Genomic DNA, 12,500 nt, shown 5'->3' with positions numbered 1-12,500 from the left:
TTGAAACACACACTCACACCGTGTTCATCATCACCTGAGGACTACTGTAGATCGACAATAAAGACCGATATACTTGTGAACACACAATCACACACACACATGCATGCACACACACACACACACACACATACACACAGAGACACACACACACACACACACACACACACACACACACACACACACACACACATACACATACACACACACACACACACACAAACACGCTAACACACACACACACATGCACACACACACACACAGACACGCACACACAATTAACTCTTCTACCTGGTTAAGGGATTTCATGCTATGCGGCGCTCTGCCCCCTGCTGGTATGGTGTTGGCGCTGCCAGTAGCAGGTGTGCTTTTCAATTAAAGCAGCAGGGTACCCCCTCGCCCCCCTCTCCCCTCTCCCCTCCCCCCTTCCCTCTCTCCCAGCAGTCCAAGGCCTCTTACGCCCAGCGTGGTGCCACTACAACAGCCGCCCCTACCCACCCCTCTCCTACCCATCCCGCCCCTACCTAGCGCCCTGCCCACCCTTACTTCTGTGCCGTTCCTCCATCATCGCCCAATCACACAGCAGATGTCAATCACTGCCAGCCATTGTACAGTGGTAGCACGACCGCCCTGCTGTTGTTCGACCCGTGCGGACGTGCGGCGGGTCTTTGAGGAGGGCCCGCGGATCCTGACCCGTGTGGTGGCTGAAACAGCGCTTGTTTTGTTTTGCTCTGCCGTGTGCTGCCGAGCTGCGTTCACTTTGAATGGATCATTCTGTGGTGTAATTATATCCTAGAGGGGCTGATGACTGCTGGGACTTGTTAGCTGTTTGTGCTTTTGTTTGCTGTCGCCCCAGTGGTAGTGGTGGTGGTGGTCAATGAAACTGTGCTTAATGCAGCGTTCAATTTCGTGCGGTTAGTGCTATCCTCAGCAAAAAAGAAAAAAACACTGTGTGTAATTTCATCTTTGCTGACCTGTGGCAACTGCAAGATATGTTGTCCACTTTTCTGCATTTTCCCTGGTGAGAATAATATGGACAGACCTTTATTAATGAAGTAATTACATAGCTAACAGCTGCGAGAAGAAAAGTCCAAACATCAGTCTCAACACATACACTCTTAGTCAGATACTGAGGCCATGTTGTGGCTGCATATGTTGTCGGAAGGATTACTCGAGTGCCTAAGCCCAGTGGCCCGGGGGGCGGACTGAGTGCAGGGTAAGTGAGAGGCTGGAGTGGATGGAGGTTTCTTGGGCCCCAGGTAGGCGGCTAACAGGTGTGTCCCACTGCCCCACCTGGGCACCAGTTAGGCTTGAGCTGGATAATGATACAGATTAGTGCCATAAGCCCCTTTCTCTCTGTCACGCTCACACACACACACACACACACACACACACACATACACACACACACACACACACTTGTTTGTTTGCCTTGTTTGTTTGTCACAGGTAAATCCCATGGGTGTGTGCCTTCCCAGGTTATGGGTTCAGGCTCAGCGAAAGTGAGTGATTGAGAGAGAGAGTGGGAGGGATGGAGGGAGGTAGAGAAAGAGGGAGGGAGGGAGGGAATGAAGATGGGTGGGAGTTTGAGAGAGAGTGAGAGGGAGGGAGGGAGCGAGAGAGAGTGGAGGAGGAGAGAGAGAAGTATGGCCAGTAATGGAGTTGTGGAAGGAAGTAAATTGGGTTGGAGTGCAAGAGAGGTGACGGAAGGCCTAGAGATTGAGATAGTTACCAACACACTAGAAAAAAGAATCAAATGTTGTGTGTGGGAGTGTGTTTGTGTGTGTGTGTGTGTGTGTGTGTGCAGTGTGCCAATGTTCCTGTATGTGAGTGTGTTTATGTGTGTGTGTGTGTGACTGTGTGCCTACAGTATGTGTGTTGTTTGTGCATGTGAGAGAGTGAGAGGAGTTCACAGCACACATAGGAGAGGCTGCAGTAAACATGAGGGAGCCTGAGAGCAATGTGTGTGTGTGTGTGTGTGTGTGTGGTACACACGAGAGAGAGGAGAGCAGAGCTGAGAGCACAGGTCAGACTGCTAATGAAGCCTCCCAGGCCGTGTGTGCAGAGCCCACGGGCAGGCACTGATGAGCCCCTCAGACGCACACACACACACACACACACACACATCACCCCACCTCATCAGCATAGAGCAGGAGGCAGCCCTCCCCACACCCCCAACATACACACATACATACACGGATATACCCACCAACACTCACAACACACACACACACACACACACATATTAGCACACTTAGGCCCCTTATGGCCTGCTGCTTCAGCCCACCCTAGCACTGCCCTCTTTAGCTCCTTGTCACACACACACACACACACACACACACCACCCACTAGCCCAGAACTAGCTCAGCATGGGAGGTTAGACCAAGTCCTGCCTAATAAGTAAGCTGTAAGAGATTCTAAAGTAATTGCCACCCCATCACATACATACACACACACACACACACACACACACACACAGACACACACACATCCACCCAGGCTTCCCCACACATGCAAAATGGTGGACCTTGACCGGACCACAGTACAGAAATGCAAAATGGTGGAAAGCTCTCTGGCTGACTGTTGCCAATTGTGTAGCATCCCTGGCTGGGTCCCGTGACAGAAGTGTGTGTGTGTGTGTGTGTGTGTGTGTGTGTGCAGTAATGAGCATCAAGGCCTGCTAGTCACAGCCTTCACACTGACAGTCACTCCCAGCGTTTCCCACGGACATTTCCCATGACAAGGCCCCACAGGCTTAGTGGACACAAGCTCTCGTAGTTACTGTGTGCATGTGTGTGTGTGTGTGTTTGTATCTGAGATTGAAATGGATGAATATCTTTTCTTTTGGTGTGTTATTTTTGCTATGCGTATTTGGGGGTGTGTGAAAGTGCACTTGTGCATTTGTGTGTATTTGTACGTGAGTGTGTGTTTATAAGTGTGTGTGTGTGTGTGTGTATTTGTACGTGAGTGTGAGTTTATAAGTGTGTGTGTGTGTGTGTGTATTTGTACGTGAGTGTGTGTTTATAAGTGTGTATGTGTGTATTTGTATGTGAGTGTGTGTTTATAAGTGTGTGTGTGTGTGTCTGTGTGTAGTGAGTGTGTGTTTATAAGTGTGTGTGTGTGTATTTGTACGTGAGTGTGTGTTTATAAGTGTGTGTGTGTGTATTTGTACGTGAGTGTGTGTTTATAAGTGTGTGTGTGTGTGTATTTGTACGTGAGTGTGTGTTTATAAGTGTGTGTGTGTGTGTGTGTGTGTGTGTGTGTGTGTTTGTTTTTCACCCTCCTGTTTATTCCATTGTCAATCTCAAATTACAAGCCTCCTCTTAAGCTGAAGGATTTTCGTTTTTTGTTTCTGGGTCGCTCCCGTGGAGTGGTGCACGTTTTAAGCGTCGGGCTTTTGTTCTTGGCGTAGACTCTCTCCTAATGGCTAATGGCTCCTAGTCTATGCATTGGTGAAGTTGGTTAGATGTCTAAAGGGGGGGGGGGTCTACACACTGAGGGGCGTCTTTTTTATTTTGCACAAACGCTCGGCAAGGCTTGGCTACCGGGAGCAAGGATAGGCACTCCTGGAGCACAGCAAGCACCGCGTAGAGCCACTTGTGTTTATTTAAGATGCGGGAGTCTGATAAACACTCTTAACCCCCCCCCCACACACACACACACACACACACACCCTCTCAGTTCTAGAGCTGCCACAGCACCGGCGCACTCATTTTTTTTCATGCCCGTTTTTGATGTGAAACATTCACTCCATCTGTTCCGTAGAGAATACTCTCAAAAGACGAGAACGGATCTGGATAATGCTCCAAGCTTTCCACAGCATAAAGAGAGTGATAGAGATAAGGGGAGAGAGAGAGAAAGAAAGGGAGGAAGAGAGAGGGGGGGGGGGCAAGCTTACACACAAATCCGATGGGGATGACACTTTAGCCCGAGAACACCCAGCAAGACACCACCCGCCTCGCCTTGCAGATGGAGACCCGCGACGCATCGGCCGAGAAAACATCACAGTTTCTACCTCAGTAGTTCTGATAATGCCACAGCACTCGCACATTCCCACACACCAGCACCCTCCCATGTGTGTGCATGTCTGTGTCTTTACATATCTGTGTAAATAGGGCTGCTTAAGTGAGATGTGAAGGCATGTGGTGGTGTGTGTTTGTGTGTGTGTGTGTGTGTGTGTGTGTGTATGTGTGTGTGTGTGTGTGTGTGTGTGTGTGCATGCCTGTGCTTGTTTGTGCTTGTTTTTGTGCTCAGGTCTGTTTGTGTGTGTGTGTGTGTGTGTGTGTGTGTGTGTGTGTGTGTCTGTGCTCAGGTCTGTGTGCGTGTGTGTCTGTGCTAGTGTGTGCATACACGTATTGATGTACAGTATGTGCTGTAATCACACCATATGAGCAGTGTGAGGAGGGTCATCTGTGTGTGTGTGTGTGTGTGTGTGTGTGTGTGTGTGTGTGTGTGTGTGCATACATGTATTGATGTACAGTATGTGCTGTAATCACACCATATGAGCAGTGTGAGGGGGGTCATCTCTGTGTGCAGACCCATCCTAGACAGCAAACCCTTGGCAGCGAGGAGGCCCAGCCTAGTCATTAAGAAAGCAGCATGGGACTGTTTACTATTCCCTGTGGGACCCTTGCCTTTTAGAGCCTGTGTATGTGGGTGTGTGTGTGTATGTGTGTGTGTGCGTGCGTGCGTGCGTGCGTTTGTGAGTGTGTGATTTTGAGTGTATGGAAGCCTGGGCCAAGGCTGGGAGTTATCCTTCCTTTCATTGCCATGGCTTCCCTCACTCTCTCTCTCTCTCTATCTGTCTCTGTCTCTCTCTCTCACACACGCACACAAACACACACACATACACATACAGAGACACATGTGTGTCTCGGTGCTGATGAAGGCAGCGCCTGCTGGAGATGTCTCCTCTGCTCCTGCTGGTGGAGAGCGCACAACAGTGTGTGTGTGAGAGAGTGTGTGTGTGTGTGTGTATGTGTGTGTCTGCTGGTGGAGAACGCACAACAGTGTGTGAGTGTGTATGTGTGTGTGTGTGTGTGTGTGTGGAGAGAGCGCACACACAGGGTCCCAGTGCTGCTGGTGGAGAGTGTGCGACAGCCAGCTAATTTACCGGCCTCCCCTGTGTCCTCCCTCCCTCTGAGTGCACAGAAAGGACTGACTGGGGCTCTCTCTCTCTCTGTGTGTGTGTGTCAGTCCGATTGTATGTATAGGTGTCAGAGAAAAAGGATGAGAGCGTATATATGGGTGTGAAATGTTTGGCAAGGGAGTGCAACTTGAGTGTGAGTGTGTACGTATGTGTGTGTGTATGTGTGTGTGTGTGTGTGAATGTGTGTGTGTGTGTGTGTGTGTGTGTGTGTGTGTGCATTGCGTCTCAGTGTCTATGTGTTGTGTGTGAGAGTGATAAAGAGCTCCTGTGCTTATTCATACAACCTGTAAATAGCGTTGGATAAAAACAACGCTCCCAGCGGGCTCTGTGTGACAGTAGAGCTTCTGATTGGCATCAGCATCATCACCGCCACTGCTCCAACATCTGTCCTCACACCACACACACACACACACACACACGAATCTGCATGACACACACACACACTAGCCTGGGCTACAGCAGCCAGCCAGCGGAAGGTAAAAGGGGGGGGGGGGCTTTAAATAGACGCGGTGAGCAGAGCTATGCTGTGCCGCTGATGCGTTGCCGTGCCGTTGCCGTGTGGAGCGGCGCGGTGCAGGCGGAGGAAGTTGAAGTAGGCCGGTTAAAATTAGCCAGGCTTTCTGAGCACCCGCAGCCTCGTCCCTCCCATTTATCACGTCCCGCCAGCCAAGCGACTCACCGTCCACTTCTGCAGATACTTAACAAATGAGCGTTTAGACTCTCTCATTTGAAATGTGCTCATTTATCTCATGTCCTCCACCACCCCCCCCCCCCTTCCTCTCCCCCTCACCCTTCCTCTTCCTCCTCCTGCCTTTTTGTTCTCCGGTTCTCTCTCTATCTCTCCGTTTCCCTTTTCTTGTCCTCCTGCCCTTCAAAACCCAAATTGTTGACCCTCTTCCTGCCGTCTGCACCACTCTCACATCCACTCTGTTTCTATTCCCTTGCTTTTTCCTCCACCTTATTTTACTCCTGGTTAACCTCTTTTACCTCTTCCCTCCCTCTCTCCCTCTCCCTCTCTCTCTCTCTCTCTCTCTCTCTCTTATCTTCTCTCTTTATATCCTGCTATCATCTATCTCTGCATCCCGTCTGCTTCTCTCTATTTCTATTTCATCTCCCCCTCTCTTTGCTCTCCGTTCTCTCTCTCTCTCTCTCCTCCTTCATCTCTGTCTCCCATTTTCTTCTCTCTTTTCTTTCCCCCTGCCTCCATTTCTACTTTATCTTTCCCCTCTTTTCTCTCCTCTCTTCCCTCTCCCCTATATTTCTTCTCACCTCTTCCCTCTCCTCCTCTCACCATCTTTTCCTCTCCTGGCTCCTCTCTCTCCCTCCCTCCTCTCTTTCCTCTCCTCTCTCTTTTCTTTCTCCTCCCTCTCTTCTCCTTCTCCTCCCTCTGTTCTATTTCTCACCTCTCATCCCTTGCTGTGTCCTTTCCTCCTCCTCTCCTCCCTTCCCTCTCTATGTCCTCTCCTCCCTCTGTCCTCTCTCCTGCACTCTCCTCTCTTCTCCTCTCCTCCCTCTCATCTCCCTCTCTCCTCCCACTCTCCTCCCTCTCTCCTCTCCTCTCCTGGTCCTGTCTTCTCTAGTCTTTGTGTGTCCGGGGACTCTCCTGCGGGTCCAGGCGGCCAGCTCGCTCCAGGAGGCCGAGCACCAGTCTGGGGCGTGGTGCAAGGACCCGCTGCAGTCGGGCGACCGGCTCTACGTCATGCCCTGGACGCCCTATCGCACCGACATGCTCTACGAGTACGCCTCGTGGGAGGACTTCCGCCAGAACCGAGCCACCACCACCTACAAGTGAGCACCGGCCTGTCCCTATCACCTGTAATCTGTACAGTACCTCAGTAGAGCATTACCACACTGTGCAAATCACTTTTTACATTTAATGTCCATTAACTCATTATTATAAATTATATAATATAATATATTATTATGTATTATTTTTGTTTTTAAATGAAGATAGATGATTCACTTATTATAATTTGACTGCTTAATTGCTTTATGTGCTTAATTACTAAGTGCAGAAAAGATAATTATGTATTCATTATAATGCACTATTTATAACCTGCACCACTGAAAGTGGTGCAATAAGAGATATTAAATAGTGGTACATATTAATTAGGTGATTAAGTGGGCCTGAAATGATTGGCAAAGCAGTAACCATGATAATGCAGGTTTCACTTTTGATTACTATAAGATGAAGATATTTGTGTGTGTATGTGTGTGTGTGTGTGTATTTGTGCGTGTATTTGTGTGTGTATGTGTGTGTGTATTTGTGTGTGTATTTGTGTGATGAATGGGTCATTTCCTTATCTTCCCGTCCTCTCCCAGGTTGCCAAACCGAGTGGACGGCACAGGCTTCGTGGTGTATGACGGCGCGGTCTTCTATAACAAGGAGCGCACGCGTAACATCGTCAAGTACGACCTGCGCACGCGCATCAAGAGCGGAGAGGCCATCATCGCCAACGCCAACTACCACGACACCTCGCCCTACCGCTGGGGCGGCAAATCCGACATCGACCTGGCCGTGGACGAGAACGGCCTGTGGGTCATCTACGCCACCGAATCCAACAACGGACGACTGGTGGTCAGCCAGGTAAGAGAGGATAGGAAGAGCGAGCAAGAGAGAGGGAATAGAGACAAACACCCAGAGAGAGAGAGAGAGAGTAGGAGAAAGGGAGAGGTGTGTCACACACAACACACACACACATATAAGAAAGAGAGGGGGGTGTTTTAACATCTTTTATTTGACCAATGGCGAGCGCCACAATCCTTACAATCTCAGCTTAAAAAAAGAAGAAAAGGAGTGTAGGATCTCCTGTGCGTCACATTCAGTACTTTCCTGTCAATTTCCAACTAACCAACTTACACTAACAAACTATCCATCTATAGAATAAAACCTAACCACTCAGTATATACTGTAGCAACGATAGAGTTAGTTTCAGTTCACACAGTGAGCGCCACCCTTGTAAGCAGAGACAGAGACATGGCCCTGATGATGCCGTGGAGTCATCCTCACATGGTGCTTTGATTCTCTTGGCTCCTATTCAATCCCACTACATTTTCTCCATGTAACATTCTCTACAGAACATGAAGGTCAGGACTTGGGCTGAGTGAATGGGTCAGTGGCTGTCATCCTCCCAGCTATTACCAGAGCTGTCCTACAAGGCTCGCTGGCTCAGGCCGGCGGCCACGTCCTGTACGCTGTCTGTGTTGACTGTATGAAATCATCAGATTACATCAAAGGGAGGGAACGCTCGGAGAGCACGTTGACCTCTGCTGAGGTCAAATGGCAGAGCTTACGGCATTACTGGAAGTGAAAGTAAATTTGCGGATGTGGCCCATGACTGTGACTCCCGAACTGTAATGTGTTTTTTTTTTTTGCATTCTTTCCACCTAGTTTCATGAGTGTCCCTCCTTTTGATGTCATCTGATGATGTCATACAGTCAAGTACAGAGATTGTGAAAGCACAGGAAATGTGACGTCCAGTAGCGTATAACCTTGTGACCGTTATATGCAGGACAGAGGAAAGAGGATAAGAATAGTCTTCATCATCGTCTTCCTCCCCCCCACCCCTGCCCCCGTCCGCAGGTCAACCCCTACACGTTGCGCTTCGAGGGCACCTGGGAGACGAGCTTCGACAAGCGGCTGGCATCCAACGCCTTCATGGCTTGCGGCGTGCTCTACGCCGTGCGCTCGGTCTACCAGGACGACGACAGCGAGGCCGGCGGCGACCTCATCCTGTACGCGTACAACACCAACCGTGCGCGCGAGGAGCCCGTCCACATCCCCTTCCCCAACCCGTACCAGTACATCTCCTCCGTGGACTACAACCCGCGCGACAACCAGCTCTACGTGTGGAACAACTACAACGTCCTGCGATACCCGCTCCAGTTCGGACCGCCCGACCCCGCCTCCGGTGAGCCCCAGGTGGAGAAAGAGAGAGTGAGGGAGAAGGAGAGAGGTGAGAAAGGGATGCAGGGAGGGAGGGAGGGAGGGTGAGATGGGATTAGACTTCCTGAAGCATCACTGGCTGTGGGAATCAAAATGGCAGTATTTAATGATCTTGTGTCATATGTATTTATTTTATCGTCATTATTTTTTAGATCACTGTGTGTTCGTTATTTGCAGAATACTGTGTTACTTTAAGGTCACTATACTTTCAGCAGATCGAGATTGAGGGATGAAAGGAGAGAGACAGCCAACATTTCTCTAGCGTCTAGTGTAGTGTGGGTTTTTTTTTTCTTCTAGAATGATCTCTTTTGTTGGGAATGAGGTGTCTTTATAGTTTACTTGCAGTCAGATGTTAACAGCTGTGATCTGGGTGCAATGGAGGATTAATTATTTACAGGAGACGTCTGTGTGTTGCTCTGTCACTCTGTCTATGCGGCGGGGTGTGGGGCTATGTGTATGTGTGTGTGTGTGTGTGTGTGTGTGTGTGTGTGTGTGTGTGTGGGTACGTGTGTGTCTGTGTGGGTGTGGGGCTATGCGTGTGTGTGTGGGTGTCTGTGTGTGTGGGGGTTGGGGTGGGGAGGAGAGCATGGCTAAATGAGAGTAATAGTCTCACGTTGCTGTGTGAGAACACTCCTCTGATGCTGATTAGAATTACGACACGGGACTAGAATTCATTTGGAATCCGTCTGCACGCCTCTCCCCCACCCCATCCCTTCTCCTCCCATGTCCTCTTGATGCTCTCGCTCATGTGCACTCCCCCTTCCCCACTCCCCTCTCTCTCTCTTCCTCTCTCTCTTTCTCTCTTCCTCTCTCGCTCTCTTCTCTCTTCCTCTCTCGCTCTCTTCTCTCTTCCTCTCTCTCTTTCTCTCTCTTTCTCTTCTCTCTTCCTCTCTCTCTCTCTTTCTTTCTCTCTCTCTCTCTCTCTCTCTCTCTCTCTCTCTCTCTCTTTCTCAATTCAATTCAATTCAATTCAAGAATGCTTTATTGGCATGACAAGCTCACTTATATTGCCAAAGCAGTTATACAATAAATCTGAACACATACATGTCAGTAGATTTTCATAGGAATAAAATAAATAGGTAAAATAAAGTAAAATGTAGTGTATGATGCAGTGTGTGTGTTTGTGTATGTGTGTTGTGTGTGTGTGTGTGTGTGTGCGCGCGTGTGTGCGCACCTGTCTGCATGTGTCTCTTTCTCTCTCTCTCTGCCTCACTACTCACTACATAGGCTCACTACACTCACTACTCACTACATAGGCTCACTACACTCACTACTCACTACATAGGCTCACTACACTCACTACTCACTACATAGGCTCACTTCATTTTTCTATCCCGTCATCTCTCCATTGCTCCCTCCTTCTTTTCTCTCTCCCTCACTCTGTGTGTTCTCTCACTCTTCCACCCTTTGCTTGCTTGTGATCTTGTTTTCTTTAACTGTTCATTTATTTATGATGTGCACGAGTCTTGTATAAGTGTTTCTGGCTCTTAGTAAGCAATGGAACAATGAAACTAGATTACAAGCCTAAGTCTTCTTCTTTTTCTTCTTCTTCTTTATCTTCTTCTTCCATCTCTCTTCTTTCTGCCTCATCTTCTCTAGCTTCTGTCTCCTCCTCTCTCTCTCTCTCTCTCTCTCTCTCTCTCTCTCTCTGAGCGGAAGTGAGTGCGTGTGCAGAGTGTGAGCGTGACTGAAGGCCGATTCTGGCTTGAGTGAGTGCCCTTTACATTCTAACTTTTCTATCTTTTTGTTTGTTTAAATATTTATTTGTTCGATAGTATTGTTTGTTAATTGAATTGAGAGTCTGCTGCCAGCATTAAGCTGGGTAGTATGGCAACTCCTAAATCAAAACTTGATTGTTTAACCAGGCGGCATGGCGTTAAAGTGGCGTCTAGTGTTAGTGTGGAAGCGTGTAGTTTAGCGGTGGGTAAAATTGTTGGATACGATAATGTATTGTCGGCATCTAGAATGAACAATGCGATCGTTCTTTTTTTGAGTACAATCGAAAAAGCCTATGAAGTTGTTCAATCTGGAATTGAAATTGATGGTTGGCTTGCCCCTGTTCTTCCACTTAGTAGCCCATCTAAGAAAATCACATTGTCTAACGTGCCACCGTTCTTAAAAGATGAGGTGTTAATCAGAGAACTTTCAAAGTATGGCAAAGTGGTGTCTCAAGTTAAGAAAATACCTGTGGGATGCAAGTCAACTTTGTTGAGCCATATGGTGTCTTTTAGACGCCAGGTGCATATGTTTCTGAAACAGGACTGTGATTTTAGCGCAGTGTTCAAGTTTAATGTTGATGGCTATGATTACACTGTTTATGCAACATCAGACTCAATGAAATGTTTTGGTTGTGGTGGACATGGACATTTGGTTCGTGCTTGCCCAAACAAAAAAGATAATGTTAAAGAACAAACTGATACACCTGCAAATGATTCTGAAATTGGTGAGGAAACTGAGCCATCTGACCCGCCCACTATTACGGCTGGTGGTGCAGAGTCTGTGTCTGTAGTGGTAGAATTACATGTGCCGACACCGGATTTATCAAACGTGGTTGAGAAAGAGAATGTGACCGAATCGAACGAAGCCGCTGAAATAAAAAAAACAGCGGAGTCTGAAATAATTTTGGCTGCGCCCGCACAAGCCGATGTGATCATGGATGAGGGCAGTTCTTGTGAACCTGCAGGGGTTACGGAGACTGTAGGCCTAGAGGCTGCAGAGTTGGTTAATGAGAGAACTGGTACACAAGCAGAGGAGGCTGGCTGTGAAACGGTCCGAGAGGAAAATGTTTTCAAAATTCCCAAAAATAAACGAAAGAAATCCTCTAGTAATAAAGCTACAAAACAATGGAAAAAGGACATTGATGTTGAGCTACCAACTACAGACAATGACCATGAGAGCGATGGTTACTCCACTGATTCTAGTTTGTCAAGTTCACAATCACAAGAGCTTTCTCAACCGTTAGTTGTCGTGTACTCCACTCAGGAGATAAGCCATTTTTTACAGACTACCAAATTTGTGCGTAATGTCAAGGTTGAGGATTATTTTTCCAATATACAACAGTTCATTGATGATGCCAAATATCTAATGAGGACGGAGGTTTTACTGACCAAGAGATGTTTCGCTTGGTTAAGATTGTGCGCAAGTTGAAAAAAGGAGAACCGATTGGAAATGATGGTGATACTCAGTAAAATATGTATGTTTATTTTCTTTGTCTTTTTCTGGTTACTTTCTTTTTTTGAAATGGGCGAAGTTAGAGTCGCTACTTTGAATTTGAATGGGGCCAGAGACGGGAGGAAAAGAGCAGAATTCTATGAATTAAGCAGACAGAAAAATATTGATGTTTTCCTTGTTCAAGAGACACATAGCGACTTAACTAATGAAGTTGATTGGGTGAAGGAGTGGGATGGG

The 12,500-nt window shown here is 47.9% G+C and overlaps 1 protein-coding gene across 1 annotated transcript in view; it reads left to right on the top strand.

Annotated features, from left to right (window-relative positions):
* Positions 1–12,500, top strand: part of adgrl1a (adhesion G protein-coupled receptor L1a) — a 128,290-nt gene that overhangs the window by 87,479 nt on the left and 28,311 nt on the right. The window contains 3 exon segments of the mRNA XM_042085250.1: positions 6,727–6,934; positions 7,469–7,733; positions 8,730–9,095. Coding sequence (XP_041941184.1) covers positions 6,727–6,934; positions 7,469–7,733; positions 8,730–9,095 — 839 coding nt within the window.

This window comes from Alosa sapidissima, chromosome 3 (genome assembly GCF_018492685.1).
Source record: "Alosa sapidissima isolate fAloSap1 chromosome 3, fAloSap1.pri, whole genome shotgun sequence".
NCBI lineage: Eukaryota > Metazoa > Chordata > Actinopteri > Clupeiformes > Clupeidae > Alosa > Alosa sapidissima.
Note: the sequence above shows the minus strand (reverse complement) of the source record. Positions and strands in the feature narration are given on the sequence as shown.